This window comes from Curcuma longa, chromosome 4, assembly GCF_044706935.1.
Source record: "Curcuma longa cultivar G26 ecotype Majalengka, Jawa Barat chromosome 4, ITB_CL_G26_1.1, whole genome shotgun sequence".
Classification (NCBI taxonomy): Eukaryota; Viridiplantae; Streptophyta; class Magnoliopsida; order Zingiberales; family Zingiberaceae; genus Curcuma; species Curcuma longa.
The window spans coordinates 7960637-7984480 of NC_133864.1; the positions used below are offsets into that span (position 1 = coordinate 7960637).

The 23844-nt window shown below is 33.9% G+C and overlaps 1 protein-coding gene across 1 annotated transcript; it reads left to right on the forward strand.

The window, feature by feature from the left end:
• Positions 1-1913: 1913 nt before the first annotated feature.
• Positions 1914-23720, forward strand: LOC141826294 (protein EXPORTIN 1A-like). The gene is made up of 32 exons (XM_074713537.1): positions 1914-2079; positions 2462-2578; positions 5507-5599; positions 5693-5764; positions 6150-6257; positions 6325-6407; positions 9347-9485; positions 9588-9656; positions 9863-9940; positions 10270-10332; positions 10438-10482; positions 10933-11040; positions 11122-11223; positions 11757-11960; positions 12349-12408; positions 13132-13242; positions 13789-13886; positions 13962-14070; positions 16137-16202; positions 17303-17401; positions 17486-17566; positions 17648-17737; positions 18870-18955; positions 19118-19198; positions 19308-19490; positions 20821-20887; positions 20966-21076; positions 21172-21279; positions 21367-21504; positions 21565-21702; positions 21788-21892; positions 23192-23720. The coding sequence occupies exons 1-32, from the start codon at positions 1984-1986 to the stop codon at positions 23312-23314; spliced, it is 3231 nt and encodes a 1076-aa protein (XP_074569638.1). The 5' UTR covers positions 1914-1983; the 3' UTR covers positions 23315-23720.
• The last annotated feature ends 124 nt before the right edge of the window (positions 23721-23844 follow it).

Here is a 23844-nt window from a genome sequence, read left to right on the forward strand (position 1 = left end):
TTGGACAATATTTATCGGAGAAATTAATTTTTTATTAAATTAAATTACAAGGTAAATCAACTTATCTGGTAGAGATGACTTGAATTGATAATTTCAAACTGGCAATAGGGGCTGATGTTTTCTCGATCATCGATGTTGAGTCAATCGAATGGTCAAGTCGTCGATTGCCGAGAGCCAAGTTGACAAGTGCCGAGTGGGCGACTGCCGAAAGTTGAGTTGTCGAGGCTAAGACGCCGAGTGGGCGAGACACCGAGTGGCCGAGATGTCGAGTGCCGAGACGTCGAGTGGCCGAGACATTGAGTGTTGAGACGCCGAATGTCGAGACCTGCGTTCAACGTAGTTTCCTTAAAACATATTCGTCCCCTCCGACGGTATTTAGAGGTCACGATAGACGTCTGTTTCTCATGATACAACGACAGAACCACGCTGACAACCAAATACAGGCAGATCACGATAAACTGAGATAGTACCCGAATGTTATCACGACAGAGAAAGAAAAAGGGGACTAAAGGTGGATTTTCTTCAAATTGCTTCTCTTTACTCAAGATTTGGAGTCTTATATAGTTCTGTCATCTATACGTTGCATTCGTGCTATTAAATTATATTAATGCCCATACGTTCATGCAAGTCTGACATTCAACGCGCGCAGATCGTACTCGCACACAAGTTGCCTTGCGGGTAGTGCAATCCGGGCTCTGAATTTGCACCCTCTGCATATCCACGCGTGAGAAAGAGCCTCTCCCAATGCATTTGTTCGCAACATCAATGCTTATGACACAATATAAATCAACAACTATGCCTTGAAACTTCCAATATAGAACTATATTTCCATTCACAAAGGAACCTCTTCCTTCCATCACTTTTTATTTCTATTCAAATTTCAAACACTTCCCACTATAAGGATCCATCCATTATTTTTTTATCTACAAAATATTTTTACTTTCAATTTATTAAAGTAGTTATGATTAATTATTACAACTATTGATGAAATGTGATAAAATATACTATTTTATTCTAATTAAAATTATTATACATAGAACATTATTATATAAAATATTTTTTACTAATTTGATTAATTTTATTAAAACTCCATTAAAATAATTTTTAAATTTGTTAGTGTTAGTTGTTATAATTATCGTAATAGTTAATACAATGATTTTGAAGTTAAAATAACTTTAATCGAGTTGAAATAAATTTATTCAAATTAATGAAAATATTTTGATATAATAATAATTTATTTATAATGATTTTGATTAGTATAAAATAATCAAGGTTGGAAGAGTATTTTTGAAATAAAAAATATAACAGACATCTATTTGATGATTTTTATAAAAAATATCAATTTATTTTTTCTTTAAATATGATAATCTTTTGCTTCGGTGGAATAGTATGATATTTCCGTAGTTAATCAGATATCCATATATGATGCATTGTTAATTAATTTTCTTAAATAAAAAAATAATCTTAAATTTTAGCTATAGTAAAATTTTTTTATGAGATTGAATTGATCTCATCAAAATTAATCGAGTTTGAAGAACGAAATGTTACTTGCTAAAAATTAAAATGAGATAACGGATGATATGATAATATTAAAAAAAATGTGATTCAGTAAATTGTCAAAAATGTGAATCGCTTAAATATTTCGGACTGGGCGAAATGACTAGCGTGCCCTTAACAAGGGTTCTATACTTCTTCAGTTCCCTCCATGCTCACAATCTGCGTGGCGTTTTCGTTATTAGTGAGGAAACCCGTGCCCTTATTTGCCGCCCAAAACCCAAACCCCGTCAGTCTTCCCATAACCATTTTTTTTCTACCTATTAATTTCTTAGCGTCACATCCAAGCTAAATAAGAACACAGCTATAAAACGGAAGAAGAGGAGGGATGCGAGAGGGTTCTTACAGGAAGGGGAAGTTTGAATTGAATCCGCAACGCAGAGGCACCGTGTGAGTTTCTAGAGTTTTCTGTCTCGATCGCAGGGCGCCATGGCCGAGAGGTTCAGGGACTTGAATCAGCCGATCGATGTGGTGCTCCTCGACGCCACTGTGTCCGCCTTCTACGGCACGGGGTCCAAAGAGGAGGTCAGTCCGCTTGCTGCGTCTGGCATTCTTTTCGTTCTAACTTGTCTCCTCTTTTCGTTGATTTTTTTGTCGGGTTAGGGTTTTTGGGGACGGTGTTTGATGCTTTCGGGCGGCTCTTGTGTCTTTCTTCCGGTTTGTTGATTCGCGTTGTGGTTTGCTAGAGGTTCTGGGTGATTTTTTTTTTCAGGTGTATGGCTTGTTCTAAAATCAAAAGAGGCTATTATTTATTTGTTTTTTTTTGGCTCCAATTTTGTCCTGAAAAGGGTTGTTGAGGAGAGTTGGCTATAGCTTGTATAGAACTATGTGCCGTGTGGTTTATTTGTATGATATTTTTACTTCATGCCTAACCAGACTGAATTTTTTGGCTTCTGGTTTGGCACAGAGGTCAGCTGCTGACCAGATATTGCGAGAATTACAGAATAACCCTGATACTTGGCTGCAAGTAGTTCACATTCTGCAAAATTCACAAAGCTTGAATACCAAGTTTTTTGCACTTCAGGTAAGCCGGAAGCAGTTTAATTCAATCTGTCTATGATGTAGTATGCAAATATAATAAAAATGATGTGGTTCCAAACTGCTCATTTGTGAGTCTTAGTCTCATGTCAAGTAGGAACATGCTTTCTTAACAACTTGCTTGTCATAGGTTTAAGATAAGAAAGGATGCACACAGTGGGACTTAAGCAGCTAATATGTGCTAAACTCTATAAATCATGACATATTATTGGAAAATATGTCGTGTCACAGATAGTAACTGTTGCATTATTGACTACAGTGGCTAAGAATAATTTGAGAGATTTAAAAGGAAGAACTAGGAGAAAGAAGTCCTTGAATCAAGGATATTTATTTCTACTCCTAATTCATTATAGGACATGTACAACTTCACAAGAAATTATGTTTTCTTTACAATTGTCCATTCCTCTTGTTTTATTGTTTTTTCAGTGAAATTTTAGTTTTTATGGATCTTGATGGGTTCATTTTGTATGAATTTATAACCTCAACGCTTAACCATTGTAACTGAGTTTATGTGAGAGCATGGATTTCACACTGAGACTTTTATAAATGTTCATAAATGTTGTCAAGGATTAAAAATCGTGGTGCTGTACTAACTCAGTTAATTATGCTTCAAATGATTAAGGAAACAGACTTATACATAGGAAAAATGAAATGGTTAGAAAGTGAATAGTGAACCTGTGCATAGGAGTGATGCCTTTTTCCATATATAGAAAGGGAATATGCTATGCGCTGATTTCTTCTTTGTGAGAATCTTCTAAAGGACATTTCTTATGCTATGATAAATAGGACAATTAAGTTGCTGAAGATGTTATAAAACAAGAAGAATTTCAACATCTTTCTTTATTGTCATTTCTAAGCACAAGAAGCAATTGTTTTGCCAACTTTGTTGTGCATGGTTTCCTCATTATCTTTTCTTTTACTTTGTTGACCATTCCAATGAATGAGAAACTCGTGCATCTTCATCTTTTGCTTTATTTCTTGAGAAATCAAATTTCTTTATCACTTTCTCTTTTTTGGATGACTTGACAATAAGGTATGTTATTTTTCTTTCTAATTCTTAGAGGACTAAGTATTAACCTTATCGACACTTTTCTTCTTTTGAGCTGCTGCTTCTGATAAATTAGAAGGCAATGCAACTTATCATAAAACATAAAGCATGAATACTCTTTTGAGTTACACTATAGTTTTGGTGTCGGGAAATATTGTTGCCAAGGATGAAAACACTGGGATTGAAGGGATGTAAGCTCAGACAAAGACAATATGAAATGATGAAGGATCAAATGGTTTGGACTAGATTCATATATTCTCTATTTTAAAAACTAAGGTTTAAATAAGTTGCAAGGCAAAATAAGTGCCATGTGATAATTGAACTGAACTAGGAATGGGCTAAACTAGGAAAAGTGGTAAAAGACTAGGCAGCTGATCAATGTTGGGCGAGTGGCACTTGTGACTCGTGCAAAGTAACAAAGGAGGTGTTGAGATTGGGACATTATACCACATGTAACATCAAACTATGGGGTGCTAATCTCAAGATCCTCAAATGTAGGGGGTGCAAAGCCAAGCTGAGTCGGTTCAAGGTTTTTTTTTTTTTTTTAATTTTCTTATTGAGGATCCATATAGCTAACCCCACATAGTGGGATAAAAGCTTGGTTGTTATTGTTGTTGGTATATTGAGTGTGTTCAAGCTTGTTTCTTAGAAATCTTATTGAATTTGAGCTAAGTTCGAACTAAGCTTGAGTTTTTTTTTTTTATCAAGCTCAACTAATCCTTTATATTTAGTTGAATCATTGATTTAATAAATAAAATTTATATCATTTTTAACATTTATAAATAAGATATAAACAAGTTAATTAATACATTTGTCCATAAATTGTTGTTTATGAATGTTAACCAATCAAGCCCACTAGTGATTAAACTTGCTTTTTTTATCAACATCTTGTTCATTGACAAACCCTACTTAAGCGATTGTGGTGTGATGGTGGAGCAAGCGATTGAGTGACATGACACATGTTTGTGTTAGGGGTGGTGGGCTTTGTAGGGCAAAGGAGTTGGAGATGCTTTGTTTGCTGGAGATGTTGGGAGTAGGCCTTACTATTGCAAGGGATGGCTCTTGGGAGGGTCAATATAAGGGTTGGTTCATGGTTGGGTTGTTGAAGATACTGTGAGTGGAGAAGTCACAATTGTTGCTTCTTGTTGTGTTGTAGAGGATAACAAGACAGGGCAAACGTTTGGCATGAGTTTTGTCTGTGTTGTAGGGGGAGAGTAAGGAAGGGAGAATTGATGTGAATTTTCATCCATGTAAGATGGGTTAGAGTCCAAGTGTGGTGTTAGGCATGGGCCCCTTGCAAAGAGAAGTGAACTCGTACCGAGATCAAATCTAGCATTAACTCTAATGCTACTTGATGCAACACAAGATAACCATTTTCAATATATCTATGTGTGTGTGTATAATAAATAAGCTTGAGTGTTTGAGCTTGACTCATTAACATTTATAGTAAAACTTGTGAACAATTCTTATGACATCATTAACTTTTTCTTCTTATTGCTTTTCTGAATGCTTTACCAATGCACTACACCCTCATAAGAGGCGCTTTTTGATTTTCACCCTTAAGTTATCATCATTAACTTTTTTGGACTGTCATCAATTTTAAAGAATTAGTGAGCCTGGTATCACTCTCCTCACCCTCTTAAGATCAATGTGTAAAAAGGAAGTCAACCATTAGTTTCAGTTGTACACATCAGTATTGTGATTCTCATGTCTTGACCAAAGTTCAAATGGTATTGACCTCAACCTGGCTCAAGGTTTTCCAATTCTAAATGAAATGCACAGTTTTTGTTCTTGTAAAATTTTACCATCAATTCATCTTCAGAGACTTGCAACCACTAATGTTTTTTGTTTTAAATAATTGCCTAGGTACTAGAAAGTGTCATTAAGTATAGATGGAATGCACTGCCAGTCGAACAACGTGATGGAATAAAAAATTATGTCTCTAATGTTATTGTTCAGGTATCTATGGCACCATCTACATTGATATTGATTTCATTGTTATTGATGCGCTAATTGTTTCATACTATTATAACATGTTTATCATACGATCAGCTTTCTACAAGCGAAGCATCTTTTCGGAAGGAAAGGCTCTACATCAATAAGCTTAATGTCATATTAGTGCAGGTAATTCCACTTGTCTGGCTTGTTGTGTGTGTGTGTGTTGGTCAGGTGGGGTTGTCACTCAAGCAGTGTCTCACTTAGTCATGTGAGGCTACAAATGGGAAGAGATACCTGTTCTCTATGGCGTGGTGATATCTCAACAAAATGACTCTCAATGTATGCTCAAGAGGATATCTGCTTCATGTTTTCCTCATCAATGCCATTTTCCCCTTTCTCCCACTTTTCCTTTGTGTTCTCGCCATACCAATGCAGAGAAGCTCTTATTTTGTTTGTGTTCTTGCTGTACCAACTCTGGGAAATTGGGATTGATAAAGGCATTGATCTTGATTTTCTTTGGCTCTATTACTGTCTGTTTTTTGCTCACTGTATTCATTTTTGTGAAAAGTAGGTTTTAAAGCATGAATGGCCAGCCAAATGGTCAAGCTTCATTCCTGATCTTGTTTCAGCTGCAAAGAGCAGTGAAACCATCTGTGAGAATTGCATGGTTATACTAAAGGTATTTGTTTCTTTCCTTCCTTTGATCTGTATCTCAGAGTTCTCGCTGACGTTTATTATTGTCACAGCTATTGAGTGAAGAAGTCTTTGATTTCTCCAGGGGAGAGATGACCCAACTAAAAATAAAAGAGCTCAAGCAGTCTTTGAACAGGTATTGATTGTGTTTCATCGTGTTTACCCATTGTTTCTGTTATTGTTTGCCCTTTACCAGTCATGCATAATCTCTAATATTTTTGTAGTAGTAGTTAAAATACCTTATTGTTCCTTGTAGTTACTTAATTGAGCAATCAGTTTCTTAGTTCCTGTATATTTCCATTATTTGATTAACTTGAGTTGCTTGATATTTGATGAAGTGGATTTGTTTTACACCCATGGTATAAAATATCATGCCGTGCCACCATGTCGTGCCGATCGACATGGGGGGGGGGGGGATTCCATTTAGTTTGTCGATTGGCACCAACACGACCTTGTGAGGCTGTGACCTGTAAGGCCGTTGAGGCAGCTGCGACCTTGTGATGTTGCAAAGGATTCCATGAAGTCACGCCTTTCTCTATTTTTTTAATCAAAAATTTAATTTTTATTTTTTAGACAATTAATTCAAATTCCTTTTTTTTTCTCTCTCTCTTTTTCTCCTCCTTGGTCCATTAATTCTTTTTTCTCCTTCATTGTTAATTTTTCCTTGCTTCATTCGTCCACGAGGATAATAGAGACGAAAACCCCCCTTTACCTCTTCAACATGGCTAAATTTTCCCCTCCATCCATCTATGAGATAAACAAATAAAAAATCACTCTTAAAGGATGGTTAATTTATTTTCCTCCATCCATTCACAAAGAAAAATAAACCTCTTTAAGATGGAGGCAATAGATTGTTAGAAAAAAATAAAAAATTTAAATATAATATAATTTCTAACCTTATAAAAATACTAGTATGAATTAAATTATTACATATATAAATTAGGTTTAATTTTAAACTGACCAAAATAAATTCAAATTAAATCTAGTTTAAACCTACTCTATTTGGTGGACTTCAACTAATCCTAAATTGATTTTTACTCAATAAGCATATCAAAACTTGAACTTAACATTTAACATCTCAAATATAACTCAATAATAGACATCTATAACAATCAAATATTAGTAAAAATATCTTTTAGTTAATATATTTATATTTAAATAGTACTGAAATCGTATTGGCACGATATGATACCGAAACTGTATCGTTCCAGTCATAAAATGAAACTTTGGTATGGTTTGAAATTTTAAACTTTGGTTATGTCTCAAGCATCATATTTCAATTAGTACCGTTGTCTGATTGTTTTTTTCATTACTTGGTGGCCTCATAGTGATATTATTATGATATTGCAATAATTATTATTTTTGCTCTCAGTCTTGTGGTCAAATTCTTAGTGCATTGCAAGCTTTGATGAAATTGCCATTACTTGGTGGTTTGATTAGCTTGCTGTTGCTGCCAAATTTGATAGATTGGTTTCACAGTCATAATACTGTATGGTTTGATGAAGGTCTCCACTTCAGTCTTGGAAGCAAAAAATGCTAAGGATTTTTATTTCGAGGATAATCATTTCTTTATTTAGTTTTTCTTTGTTTGATCTGCTAGTTTTGCTAATTGTAAATAAACATTTTGCCTTTGGCATGCATAAAGTAAGAAATGAACATTTTTTAAAGTTAAAACCTTCTTGATTAAACCTAATGGGAAAAATCTGGTCTTATTTGGAAATGAAACCAAAATATTTAAAGGTCTAGAAATGGACGAGTTATACTAATATTGTCTCTTCTTCAAATTGCTTAACTTGTTGAAAGGAAAATATTTCTAATGCAAAATTGTTCAACCACTGCATTATTTATCTTAGGGCATGCTTGTTTGCAGCAAAATAATTTGTCTGTGAAAAATATCTGTAGGAAAAATCTTTTCTGGGAATAAATTATTTTTTGCTGATTGAATATGTTACTAAATCTTATGAAAAATATTTTCTTGTAGTTGGTATATATACAAGAAAATATATTTTTTTCCTTTCTCAAAGTTGAGATGATTGGGAACTGATGAGCATATCTGGCCCATCTAGAGTGGTGATTTATCTTGATTGATTGGTTCTTGATGGATCGACCCATTCGAACATACTAACCTAAACCCCACCTTTGTCCTAACTAGTTAACCCTGCTGGATCGCTCAACTAGCTCAAACCACTCGACCTGCTCAGACCGACTGAATCGTGTGGTCTTCTCGGCCTATCTGGTCAGATCAGCCTTTCCTTAATTGATGAGTCTGCGTGAATTAGGGTCAATATTAGCATTTTGAGAGGTGCTTATCGATAGGCGAATGATTTGTGGATGACTAAGGAAAATGACTGCTACTGTTTTCCAAAGGAATTCATTTTCTTCAGAAAATACTTACTAACAAAAGAAAAATTCACCGGTTGACCATAATTTTCTGTTGCACCAAACATTGAAAAATACTTTCTGTGAAATAAACGTACACTTTGTGAACCATTTAAACCAACATTAGTTAGACATGCTGAACATGAGATTCTTTTCCTTTAACATTCATATAATGATCACCACAACGAGGCAAGTGAAATTTTATAAAGTTCCTGTTATTTGTTTGAAAATAATGAATCATCATTGATTGGTTGTTTGAAGTATGGAATCATGATGACTAGGATATGGAAGAATCGCCTTTTGATTTGCCTAATTGTCACACACAGAACTGTGCCTCACCAAAAATATCCACAAGAAGGATTGTTTTAGAAATTGATTTCCCATATCTTCTATTGAGATTGCTGAATTAGTTGATGTTTTTTGTTGGACACTTGTTGCTTTGCTCCAATAATGATCACATCAGTTTATTGATGTACAGCCAGTTTTTCTTTCAGTTGCTTTTTCTTGTTCAGGATTACTATTCTTGGAGAAAAGGTTTTGTGATTTCTTTAAATTTGAATGCTGTTGCTATGTTCTGCAGTCATTTCCAGCCTATTGCATCATAAATAATCACCTTATATTTTATTATTTTTTCCTCAGTGCTTTCTACTTTCCATTAAATTCAAACTTCTTAATTATGTTGTCACTTCTGAACAGTGAATTTCAACTCATTCATGAGTTATGCTTATACGTACTGTCAGCATCACAAAGAACAGAGCTTATCAGGGCCACATTGGATACACTTAATGCTTTTTTATCGTGGATTCCACTTGGTTACATATTTGAGTCTCCGCTGGTTTGCACTTTGCTCACTGCTCTCATCTTTTCTTTAATTTGATTCACTATCTAATCTCGGTAAATTTTTGCTGAGCACTTATTTTTCACTCTCTATACTTAGTTGGAGATACTTCTGAAATTATTTCCTGTTTCATCATACCGGAACCCTGCGCTTCAGTGCTTGACAGAGGTATGTGTTCCATGTTTCTACTTGAGAATTAACCTTGAGTTTGATTTGGTGCTTTATTTTAAATTTGGAGATTATATATATATATGTTCTTTGTTATGTTTGATCTTGCACACACTGAAATATGTTTGGTGCCCAATGTGCTATAAACCACAAGTATTTGCCTTCACCATTGAAGCTTTATGCATCTTACTTCTGCTACATTGCAGGTTGCTGCACTTCAGTTTGGTGAATTTTATGATTTGCAATATGCAAAGATGTATAGCATCTTTATGATACAATTGCAGGTAATAATTTATTATTTTTAAAAATTGTATCTACGTGAGATGTGTTTGCTTCCTGTAAATTTTTCTGCTTTTCGTTTTACAAAATTTGGAAAATAAGAAGTAAAATAAAAAATCTTTTCATTATCTTTTTTACTTCTTTGTACAATAAAATTTAAAGGATGCTTGATCTTCTGCAGTCGCATGAAAAAATTGCTATAAACATTTTTTTTATTAAAGAGAAATGAAAAACTGGGAAAGTTTTATCAAAAAAGATAGTCTTAGAATTTCTTGGGCTCTACTTGCCTGTCTACTTTGTGCTTATGTAGTGAGATTTCCTATTGCTTTTGTAGACTGTTATTCTACCTGCTACAAATTTTCCTGAAGCTTATACAAATGGTTCAAGTGAAGAGCAGGTAATTCTACATTTTTTTGGGTAGTTGCCAATGAAATTCCCACTAAAACTAATTGTTTCTTGTACCACACCAGTGTACGATGCTAACACTTTGCTCCTTTTGTAGGCATTTATCCAAAACCTTGCTTTGTTTTTTGCTTCGTTTTACAAGGCAAGTTTTTTATCTTCATTTACTTCTAGAAACAAATTATTACATTTGAGTATGCATACTTCAAGCGGGAATTATGATGGTAGTTTTTTGCTTAATATGTTCACACATTAGTAGCATATCTAGCGATTGAGAAAATAATGCATTTGATGTTGAAAACGAGCCTATTTCCTTGCAATTTACTGAAAGCCTTTCAACTTTTCACTTTGTTAGTTCTTGTTGTGAAAATTTTCACTTAGTAGACACATTTTGAAACATCTTACCATGTGAATTTTGTTGTTTTGTTGCCATTTTGCCTTTATAATCTGCATTCACATTATTGAATTTGTTACTAATGCTGTATTATCACTGAGTTTTGGTTTTAAATCTCAATCTAAGTTTCTTGTCGTTGTCAGTTAGTAGATGGATATTCACACAGCATATTAATTTTTTTGGGCATCTTTATCTTTGCAGTCTCACATCCGCATTCTGGAATCTACACCAGAAAATAGAGCCGCATTGTTGTTGGGTCTTGAATATCTTATTGGTATCTCATATGTAGATGATACAGAAGTTTTTAAGGTATGTTTTTTCCCATTTATAGCTACTATGTGCATTGCTAATTAGCTTTGGTGGCCAAATTTTCAATTCTACATTGTGCAGGTTTGCATGGACTATTGGAATTTGCTAGTTTTAGAACTGTTTGAATCACATCAAAACTTGGAAAACACTGCTGTTACTTCTGGTGGTCTGATGCAACTTCAGGTATTTTTCACAATTGCAAAAGTTGGGCATGGTCTCTCTCTCTCTCTCTCTCCCAATGTTATATTTTGCCATTCCTTCAGGTATTGAAATAGATTTGACACATCTGCTACTCTCCACCTTTATGGAAGTTGCAATTTAATCATAATTTTTATTGATACATCTAGGTCAATATTCCTTGAAGCTAAGAAATTAATTCTGTATTTAATACTTTGCTTTCTTCTTTGCTTGCAATTAGTATTTATTTTGTGTTGCGACTAATCTGTTAGCTGGAGTGTTATTTCTGGGAAAGTATCCTAATGGATGCTATTGTGCTAGGCTCATGTGTGATTTTGAATCACACATATCCTATTCGTTATTCTTTATGAAATTTATCCGATGCAACTACTAGAAAGTAATAAACAATAGTAGCTGTGATTTCATTGTTAGCCGGTAATGTTCCCTGTCATTTTGATTTCTTCTATTGCATGCTGCTTGAGATAAGTTCTTTTTGCAAATGCTGTTTTTTTTACTTTGTGCTCATATAATTTCTTCAGGCAAGAATGATTCCGGAGATCATTGATGGTCTTGGTTCGCCACTTCTTCAAAGGAGACAACTTTATTCAGTTCCGTTGTCTAAGTTAAGGACACTCATGATTTGTCGTATGGCTAAACCAGAAGAAGTTTTAATAGTTGAAGATGAAAATGGAAATATAGTTCGGGAAACTATGAAAGATAATGATGTCCTTGTTCAATATAAGGTATGCTTGTCCTGCATTCCCTTTCTGAATAGCAACCATTCATTTTCTTCATTTATTTTGTGCTTTCTATGTTCAATCTCTTGATTTTTTAACCTTTTTTGAATGTGAAATTTTAATTGCCTGCTCAGGTCGTTTGAAAGAGTTCTGGTTATTTTACTCTGAATAACTTGTGTGAAAGAAAAATTGGGTCCTTGTTATGATAAATTTTTAATGGTTTTGTTAATCATTTTGAATAACTGACTCAAGCCATAGGTGTTTAGAAAGTGCAAACTTGCTCTAGAAAAAGATATACCATATTAGGTTATGTAAATATTTAAGTTTCTTTATTTTCATTTTTAAATTTATGTATTTATAAACTTGACACTAATTCTTCTCTGCTGGTATTTAGATCATGAGGGAAACACTAATATATTTGTCACACCTTGATCATGAAGACACAGAACAGCAGGTACATCTCATTGATTGTTTTCATTTGTTCATACCTGTAAATGCTGTAAGTTTGACATATGGCTTTTATTTTTTTACAATGCTTGTCTTCCTTAGTGTTTTGTTTTGTCTATATATTTTCTTTTCCCCAAAGTTTGTCACTATGACATTTCTACTGAAAGGTTTAAGAGATATACTAGTAAATCAACCAGGTTTAGTTGGAATTTTAATTTATTGATCCTTGCATTATGTTTTACGTGGACTATTACCCATACATTTGAAAAAGTATAATTTTAATTACCGCTTGATTTATTATGTTACTTTGTTGAATCATCATAAAATGATTTTTTTAGCAATTTGTTATGGCAAGATATGCTTTTCATTTTAGTTATTAATGAATGCCAATATGGGGCCCTATTTCTGAATTTGCATATGAATTAACATATATTTTTAAGTTGGGGCTTCACACAGTGGTCTTTGCTTGCCTATGAAGTGGAAAAGAAGAGGGGCTTCACACAACCAATTCCAAATAACTTCAAAGTTGGAGCATTTTTTTTTCAAGAACAGATAATTTTTATAATTAGCTTAGCTTTGCTGTAAAAAAGTGCTAAAAATTTTTGTTATAGAGGGGCTTGTTTATATTTAATCTTTTCCTTGTTTCTGTTTTTTATAACTTGTTGTATGAAGTTCCTATTCAGCTTTTTATCAGCAATTTACTCTAGAGATGTATTTTCTTTCATCTTAGATGTTGAAGAAGCTAAACAAGCAATTGAGTGGGGAAGAATGGTCTTGGAACAACTTAAATGCATTATGCTGGGCTATTGGATCAATATCTGGTTCAATGATGGAGGAGCAGGTACTCTTTCTATGATTATACTCAACTTTTTTGGAGGACTTGAATTTAGAAATAAACCCTTGTTTCATTGTGGTGTTTTCTATTGTGAAATTTACTACTTGGTTAATATCAATGATTGCATTGTTTGATACTTTTGATTGTGAACTCTATATTGCATAGTTCTGTGTTCATTTCCATTGTGTGGCAGTCCTTGTGACCAATATAATATGGTGTATTGTTAGGGTTAAATCTAAAGGGTTTATATTCTGGTAATTGATTAAGATCTACAGGTTAAGAAACCATTGTGACAAATACTTTGATTAGCATTCACTCTTTTCTTTTTTTTTTTCCCCAAAGGCCAATATCACAATCTGGCATTTGGAATTGGTTGTGTGAAGCTACTTATGATCTTAAATTTTCTCTTTCAGTATCATGATTTTTCAGAAAACTTGCATATTTGACAATTGACATCTTGTCTTTTTAACTAGATCTTGTATGATAATGTTGAATATTTTCTATCATGAACCAACTGAATTTGTTTCTTTCCAATGTTTCTTATGATGCCAGGAAAATAGGTTTCTAGTTTTGGTTATTCGTGATTTGCTGAATCTTTGTGAAATAACCAAAGGAAAAGACAACAAAGCAGTGATTGCAAGTAACATTATGTGAGTAAAATACTTTGTACTATGGTTGATTGGTTACATCTTCATATTTATAATCTAATCCACTATGTATTTTAGGTATGTTGTTGGACAATATCCAAGGTTTCTTCGGGCTCATTGGAAGTTTCTGAAAACAGTTGTGAATAAATTGTTTGAATTTATGCACGAAACTCACCCAGGAGTACAGGTGATTGACTTTGTTTCAGTTTTTTCTACTCAGTCACAACATAATGGGAGGTGTTGGACTTGATGGCTTTTGACAGATGAAGCCTAATAATTACAAGTTTTTTTCTTCACTTTAAAACATGTTGATCATCTGAAAATCTTGGTAGCCATTGTTTGAGATCAAATTGTAAATAATTAAGGTCCTATTTATAAATATACAAATCATAGAGATTTAAAATTACATATATATAGATGGGACTATCCAAGGGATTAACCATAATAATTTTTACCAAAGGAACATTAGTATCAAAGCAGGACTAATTGATCAATTCTCTAGTTTGTCTTTCTTTATAGTCCTTGTCACCTCTAGGGTGACAGCCTCTTCCTCCTTGTCTTTCTATTCTTTGTTTCTAGAGAGGATTCAGCAGGTCCTACTCTTGTCAGATTTGTATCATCTACTTGTTGCACGTTGCTAAACTCGCCAGCATGTCTTTATCATGTTCCTTAGTCGCTAGAAGCAGTGGTTACCTCTTTTGTCATATCACTGGTTCTGTGGCATTCCTTTTCAGTGTTATATTCCTGTTTCCATGGTATTCATCTTCAGTGATACGCCCCTCAATGCCATCATTACCAAGGGTGTTGTCATAGGAATTACAAGGATGAAAGTATACCTTCATTATCGCTTTTTTATCAAGGATTTAGGTGGCCATCTTGTATTTCTTCTAATCCTTGATTCATGCGTCTCTCACAACTTTATGCCTTCCTAAACTCATATAACATGAAGAACAACTTATGTGGCAAAAGGTGAAGATGCTCACCTCGGGCACCCCTCAATGCCGACCCCACAACGATTTAAAGGAAGTAAATTAAGGTGATTGAGTGTCCTCTTCAGGTGGGAGGGATTGTTTCCTCGGGGATTCGATCCTTGCTTTCATGTGACAATCTACCACCTGAGTACCAACTCGGCTATGTCCGTGGGGGCAATATGAAAAACAACTCAGCTTTTACTGAGAGGGAAAATCATTCAAAGACGATCCAATATAAGGGATTGTAACCCTTTTTATAAATTGGTAATGAGATCGTGAAAATTGTGACTTTGTTATCTAAATTTTTTATCAATTTCTCAAATAAGTCTAAATAACCCTTTTAAAGATCTATCAAACTCCCAAATAAATTTAAACAACCTTTAAAAATTTAACCAATTCCCAACTAAATCTAACCAACCTTTTGAAAAAGCCCTAGCCACGTCATTTCCCCCCACCAAGAGGAACTCAACTTAGCTAAGTAGGGAAGCAAGATGTACATCAAATTTTACAATGTCTTGCATAGGTGCAAAGTTGTACAAGCAAATGTCACCACATTGAAAGTAGATGATGGTCATCATCGTCAAACTACGGTTGCCCCATCTATTTGAGGTTGCTCCATTTTTATTAGGTTAGCTACATGAATCTTATTATTCTTTACTATATTACTAATGATATTCAAATTAATTAATCATTGATCATCATATTGGCTAATATTTTCTTGGGACTCCCTCTACACTCTCCACTTTAATAGATACAATTCTTTTAATTATAGAATTTATTCGCTGTCTTTGAGCATGCCCATACCATGTCAAGTTGTTTTTTCTCATTTTATCATCAATTGAAACTACACCTAATTGATTTGGAGTGCTAGTATGTAATATATATACCTATAATTTGTAAAGTATGGACTTGGGATCTATGATGTGTAAATTCAGTCAAATGATTTTCAGATATTTGATGTGGTACTGATTAGTCTTAAATGGCTTTCTGAGGTTTCAGTGTTAATTATACTTTTTTTTGTCCATTTATTTCTTTAACTTCAGTGCACAATCTGCAGTAGTATAATTTCATTAATTAGTCCCAGAATTGCTACAGAATACCTGGTTTTGGTTAGGTAGTGCCAAACCACCAACTCTCAACTACTAAACATGCTATAGGCAGGTGTATGATAGTTGTGGAGTTGTGCCACAAATGCTTTCCTAAACTGAGTACTTAATTCACAAAATTTCTTGGGCTCCATGAAGTTTGCCTGTTTAGAAAGCTGACTTTTATCTCATTGCAGGACATGGCTTGTGATACTTTTCTTAAAATTGTCCAGAAATGCAAGCGTAGATTTGTGATTATTCAGGCAAGTTATGTTTGCTTAAATTATAGTTGTTATTTTGAGCTCAAAGTTGTATTTCCCCTCCATTTGTCTCCTTGAATGGTGGACGTCTTTTGTCTCTCAATTTTTGTTTTTGATTATTTATAATGATTCTATGGCTTCAATTTCATTTGATTGATCATACAATGTAAATATCTACTTCTAGTCACCCCAGTTCGCAAGGATTGTCTCTCAAATTTTGTTTTTGATTATTTATAATGATTCTATGGCTTCAGTTTCATTTGATTGATCATACAATGTAAATATCTACTTCTAGTCATCCCAATTCGCAAGGATCATTTGAGTCATAGTGCATTCTACTTCTAGTGTCTCTTGGGGATATTATTGTCTAATTCTGTTTTTCTTAGTTTCTTAAGTTGGTAGCTGGTCATGTTACGAGTAATAACAATATTCTTTTTTGGCATGGTGCCATAATTACTGTGTCATTCAGCATTCCCTTTGTTTGTAGGATTTGTCACAAGAGCCTTTTGTGTCTAATGTGTGCTTTCTCTTGCCCGAGGTTTTCACTATGACAATTCGTGTTAAGATAACACTTAATCTTAATATTATGGAAATATAAAAATTCACCATTAAGAGGTTAAATTGTTTGTTTCTTAATATTGCATGGTGATTTGTGTATTAACATGATTGTATATTTCTTTATTGTTGTGATACATGGCCTTTCTTCATTGTCATACGTTACCATGATTTTCTGCAAGTGTTGGAGTCGGAAACAGTTTTAATAAGACTGTAGTTTCCCACATGATTTGTTGGCCTTCAAACATGCAATTTTCAAGGTCTTTGGTTGTGTAAGAGTGAGGACTATAGATTGCATTTTGTTGCATTCAGGTTTGGTGACAGTTTTTATGCCTCATTATCAGTCATGAAGACAGTGTTAATGCATGTAGTTGTGATAACTTTTAGTGGCAAAACATGGTTTGTGCTGATTTCTTTCTGTGTGACCTTTGGATTCTTTGATCTTTTACTGAATGAATAAGAATAATTGGTTCAACATGGAAACAGAATTCCATTGGCAAACAGTATTTGTTCTTTCAGTCATTTATGGGCAGCATGTTCTGATGCAGCTGGGAGAGAAGGAACCTTTTGTATTGGAACTTCTTACTGGTCTACCAAGTACAATTGTGGATCTTCAGCCTCACCAGATTCACTCTTTCTATGAATCTGTAAGCAAGTATTTAATGTCATGGAGCATTTTCTCATTTAGACATTATCATCTGAAATTTGGAGCTTCAATTTCACAAATGCAGGTTGGTCAAATGATTCAAGCAGAACCTGATTCTGTTAAGAGAGATGAGTATCTAAGAAGATTAATGGATCTTCCAAATCGAGTACATACCTTGGTCTTAGTTTTACATTGTTGTATGCTCAGTTATAACATAATAAAATGTGCCTTTTGTGTGATTTTGTAGAAATGGGCTGAAATAATTGGGCAAGCAAGACAAAGTGTCGATATCCTGAAAGACCAAGAAGTCATAAGATCAATTCTTAATATAATGCAGGTATCTCTTTTGACGTTGCTTGCCAATGGTGGCCTTGTATGCTGACTTTTAAAATCAGAGTTAATATGATTTTAGTGTTTTTTCCCATAATCTTTTAATATATTTCGTGATTGATTTTATAGCTCTAACTTGTGAATGAGATTCTTAGCCATAACCATATCCATTGGGATTTTAGGTTCGTATTTATCTTTCTGATGAATACACCAGTGCATGCCGTTTTGAATTCAATCTGCTGCTTTTTCTTGGTTTGTATTGGTACAATTTTTTTTTTCAAGTAGAAAGGGGTTTAGTTTTAAGTGTGCCAAAAATTCTTTCATGTCTTATTTTTATGATTTGATTTTCATATTTGCTGAATGCAGAGTAGAGAATATCACATCCCATACATCTTGATTATGTGCTCTTTAATTGTTATCTTATTTTTGTATTGGAATGTTGGGTTTGTAGGTTTGCTTCTAAAAATTGCACAAAATGAAGGCAACTTTTACATGTAAATAAAAAATGAAACATTGTTTTTTGGGCAAAATTTTGCAGGGATCCTTATTCATTTCTAACATTCACTGAACTGCACGACGTCAAGTGTGTAGTTATTGTCTCATTTTTCTCTCTATCTTGGTTTGACAATCTTCTATTAATGCTTTGCACCTCATCCTCACTTGGGTCCCACCTCTGTTGACTAGTAAAGATCATTTAGCGAATTTCATGTGTTGCTTCTAGTATGCTGTTATAATGTTATGCAACTCTTTTTATTATGTCAGACCACTACTTTACTAGTAGGCTAGGTGAATGCTAAGTATTGATCCTTTCTTGAACTTTGATATACCCATACCATTTGTCATGTATTACCAAATATTCAAATTCATGTTTCAGCTGAGGATGCTTTTTGTTCTTTAAATTCTTGTGAGAACGCCATTTGTTGTTTTTTACTCCTTTCATAACTTTTAAGAATATTTTATTTAGTTGATTTCTATTACTGATATACTGTTTTAGAAGTTTTTGCTTCTTTATTGGATGTTGGATGACTATTTATGTAGTTGACTATTTCTGGTATAACTGTTATAATTATGATTATTAATTATATGAAAGCAATTGATTAGTTATGGCTACTAATTAGTATCTTGGTAATTCCTGGCAGACAAATACAAGTGTTGCTAGTTCTCTTGGTTCTTATTTCTTCCCTCAAGTATCTTTAATATTCTTGGATATGCTTACTGTATACAGGTATGTTATTCTTCCTCATTTGTAGCGATCTAGATGTTTTAATTATAAATTTTAAACAAAGAGGAGAATTGAACTACTATTATCCAATGCCATTACATTGTCCGTCCATTTTCTCCATTTAATACCTTTAATGTGATAAATTATGTTTCTTCTACAATGCAGGATGTATAGTGAGCTAATTTCAAGTAGTATAGCTGAAGGAGGGCCTTTTGCTTCAAAAACATCTTTTGTGAAGCTTCTAAGGTCCGAATGAAAATTCCTTTACTTACCTGCTTATATATTCTATTTCTGTTATTTTCCTCTCTAATCCTATACCTTACTGTTTTTCTTGTCTCTATACCTATACCGGCAGATCTGTAAAGAGAGAGACATTAAAGTTGATCGAGACATTTATTGACAAAGCTGAAGATCAGCCACATACTGGAAAGCAGTTTGTACCACCAATGATGGACCCAGTCCTTGGTGACTATGCTAGGAATTTGCCAGATGCCAGGGAGTCTGAAGTCTTGTCGCTCTTTTCAACAATTATAAATAAGTATGCATGAGTTCCACATTTCTATCCTGCATTCAACTTCATTTGTTTCTGTTGAAGGGTTATCTTGAGGAAGTTTTATTTGCAAGGAAGGTTGAAATCTATTATAATCTGAAGTATCTTTTGTGACTATCTGTTCTCTATTGTTTACCACGTGTATTTTATGTTAGATATTCATTATATCAAGGTGGTTTCATTATACCCTAGCTCTGAAATTTTAGATCGTTATCAGTTTTCATCATTGTTACTAAGAACTACTTGGTTTTACCTGCCAAAACATAAGACTCTGCTTAGTTATCTCTCTTACATGTTTGTTTATCATTGTTTTGCTTTCCTGTATATACTCATACTCATCATTATAGCATGCACTTATGTTGCTTAAATTTTAAATGCTAATAGGAATTTTCATGTCTTTTTCCTCCCTTTTCTGTTTCAACTTTTACTATTCCACATTCACTCATTTTCATGCTGAACAAATGCGGCACTCATCCCTTTGGTAGAATTAATTTGTTCTTCTACATGAATATTTGAAAGATGTGTCCCTTTCATATGATGAATGCTATTCATATGGACATTTTGATTTCATGTGGGTTATTTTGTTCATTCAAAGCATCTGGCCTCTTTTTATAGATGTAATATTTGCCATACAAACATTCTGTTCCCTTAGTGCACCCAATTGTTTCTGTTTTCTCAAACATTTTTTGAGTGACACTCCCTGAAAAACATAAAGTAATACCAGCGACCAGTATGTGATCAACATTTGCTGTTGTACAAGTGCACATGTGCATTTTGAGTAATGGTGTCTCTGCAATCTTTAGCAAATTCTCTTCCTGCTGAAAGTTCAAATATTCTGCTCTAGAATGATACATGGTGCTTGAGACAACTATTTCATTAATAAATAGGTGCTTCGAGGTTGTTGACTTTGGTAATGTTTATTTGGGATGCTGTTCATTCATTTTTTTCTTGTCAAATAATTAACTTCCTTCACTTTATATTTCTGGCATTCTGTATCTGTCCAAATGCCTGATCATATATTAGCATCGTTTTTTTTCTTTAAGATAATTGAAAGGAATACTGGCTCATCACTTTAGGACGAGTGGCATTAATTGTGCATTGTGCAACATTGCAGGTCATCATGATGTAATAACATAGTTTACGGATGATAATTTTGTGCATTTGTTAAAAATTTTAACATTCAAGAGCTAAATTTCTTTGTTTAATTTTGGATATAGTAGATATTTTGGTTTTGCCACATTGGAGTGGCAGTTTGTCTTCAGTATGTTGTTACATGTTTGCTCTACTTTTGTAATTATTTCATACTTGGTTCATGCAGATACAAAGGTCTAATGATGGAGTATGTACCTCGCATATTTGAGGCTGTTTTTCAGTGCACCCTTGAGGTAAATATTGTTTCACTGCTAAAATTTATAAGGTTTTGATGGATATTCCTTCTGCTAGCCTTTGTATCTCTATTCTAGATGATCACCAAGAATTTTGAAGATTATCCAGAGCATCGTCTCAAGTTCTTTTCTTTATTGCGTGCAATTGGTACACATTGTTTTCAAGCATTAATTCAACTCTCAGACCAGGTAATGGTTATTTACTACAAGAAGAATCAATGGCAATTTAAATGCATGTCAGCATTCTTGCCATACATTTTTAATTCTTTTCCTTTCCTCTCCAGCAAATGAAACTTGTGATGGATTCTATCATGTGGGCTTTCAGACATACTGAAAGAAATATTGCTGAAACTGGTCTCAGTCTTTTGTTGGAGTTGTTGAAAAATTTCCAGGTTTGGTTGAAAATTCAGATTTAACCATCTTTCTTTTTTCCCCTTTCTTTGGTGTTCATGTGTGTTCCTAATGTAATTTTTTTGCAGGTTTCTGAGTTTTGCAACCAATTCTATAGAAACTATTTTTTGATGATTGACCAAGAAATTTTTGCTGTCTTGACGGATACTTTCCACAAGCCCGGCTTTAAATTACATGTTTTGGTGCTTCAGCGTTTGTTCTGTTTGGTAAGAAGTGAAGATATTTTTGCCTTTGTCGGCCTTGCTCTTAGTTCTGTTCACATGCAGGTTGATTCTGGTGCATTAACAGAGCCCCTGTGGGATGTTTCTACAGTAGCATATTCATACCCGAACAATACAATTTATGTTCAAGATTACACTATAAAATTATTAGCATCATCTTTTCCAAACATGAAAGCAGCAGAGGTAAGGATATCATCCTCATGTTACTATAGTTCCTTTTTTTGAACTTTGCTAAATATTCAGGTGGTTGTTTTTTTATCTGTTTCAGATTAAACAATTTGTTGGTGTACTATTTGAGTCGAAAAATGATCTTCCAACCTTTAAGAACCATATACGAGATTTTCTTGTACAGTCAAAGGAGTTCTCTGCCCAGGTAATGCAAATTATGGGTATTGGGCCATACACATCTATTCACCTGCATATTAGTTTAAATTTCTGTGCGAAGGTTTTTTCTTAATCTCCTATGCACTTGATAGCAATCTCAGTAAAGTTAAGACACTATAGTTCATCATCATGGAATATGTTGGTTCCATAATCTCTTTGAGGCCAATAATGGAACTTTTCCACCCATTGAATTTTATGCAAAGTTGTATCACTAGTAAAGTAGTGATACAACCACCATTTATGTCTCTTTTCTAAGTTTTCAACACCCTAATCCATAGAGTTGGGTTGATTGTAAAATTTTTCTTGGAATTTCATCTATTCATTGTAACTGTTTTCTCAATCCCTTTCTCACTGACAATAAGATACAACAAGAAAGTTTATGTTCGACAGCAATTCATCTTGTACAAAATAAGAAGATAGAGACCTGACACACTTGCTGTATACCTACAATTTAATTCTGACATAAAACTGCCTTAGCTTTTAAATTTGTCATCCACTCATTTGGTCTCAAATTATTCAAAAATGCAGAAATGCTTTTGGAAATCAATGAGAAAAGGATCGATAGATTAGTTTGATAACTGAGCTAAGTCATTCCAACTAGCTTGATTGGTTTGATTTGATCTTCCAACTGAGCTGACGTTAGACAAGGTGGCTGCAGGATGGTTGAGGAGACTTGCCCCTCTGCACAAGCCGGATTAACTCTATGAGGATTAATCAGGGAAATAAGTTAGAACCGTTGTGTAATTTAAAATGCTATTCTACTTTTTAAATATATATTTCAAATAATTATTTGAAAAGTATCGGTTCAGAAGTAACTAATATCAAAGATATTTTGGCTTTGAAGTTAGATAATATCATTCACATAAAATTATTATCGCTAAACTTCTATTCTACAGAAATTGTAGACCAGAATTATTTGAGTGAAATTTCTAAGATGAATGTATGGATCTGCTAATGAAAATAGAGAGTAGTTGCAATAGATAATAAAATAAGAGAAAATTGATTAAGATCGTACGTATAAATGAAAGCTAATGAGGTTGATTAAAGAAGGTCTGAGTGGTGGAGGGAGACTAGAAAACTCTGGTTAATATAATAAAAATGCTATTAACAATTGATTTAGTCGATCTAAAAACTAGTAATACATAGTTGCTTAGTTAATTGGCAATAAAGATTAATGATGATGGCCAAACAATGTGATTGAAGGTGTCTCATTTGCATTTTCCTGTATTAGTAATTGTAGTATTCATAGTTTTGGCAACCAAACTTAACCATGATTTTTTTTTCACAGGACAACAAGGATCTTTACGCCGAAGAAGCTGCAGCACAGAGAGAAGCGGAACGCCAGAGGATGTTGTCAATTCCTGGCCTAATTGCTCCAAGCGAGCTACAGGATGAGATGGTGGACTCATAGTGCCCGATGACTTCCATTGCAGAGCTGTTTCTGTGGTTTTTTCTTGTGTTCCTGGCTGACCTGTTGGGATATTACATGCGGTTTCGGCTTTTAATTCTGCTATTCTTGCTTATCCAATCCAATGCAAAAGGAGGTAGCCGTTGTATGTCAACTGGAGCTGTTCTGACTGCTGGTGATACTTTACTGATGTTTGGTTGAAGTGGAAGCAGCTTCTGGCAGAAAGTAATCTGTAGTAGTCGTCGACGATAACCATACTATTACACTGACAATAGCGTGTTTAGGCTTTTAGATGCGTGAGCAATCTTTTGGTTTGTTGATAATCTATTGTGATACTTTTCTGGGCTTCATTTTAGCCTCGACGAACTTTTTAAATTGTGTGCCTTGGTCCTTCGTGACCTAGTGATTAGTGGTTTACTTCTTCTTAGTGAACTTTCTTGTGCTTTTTAAATATGTTTTTATTGTTCATTTTAGTTGGAGCTACTACCCTGTCATTTTATTAATGTAGAAAAATTAACACATCATCTCAATTT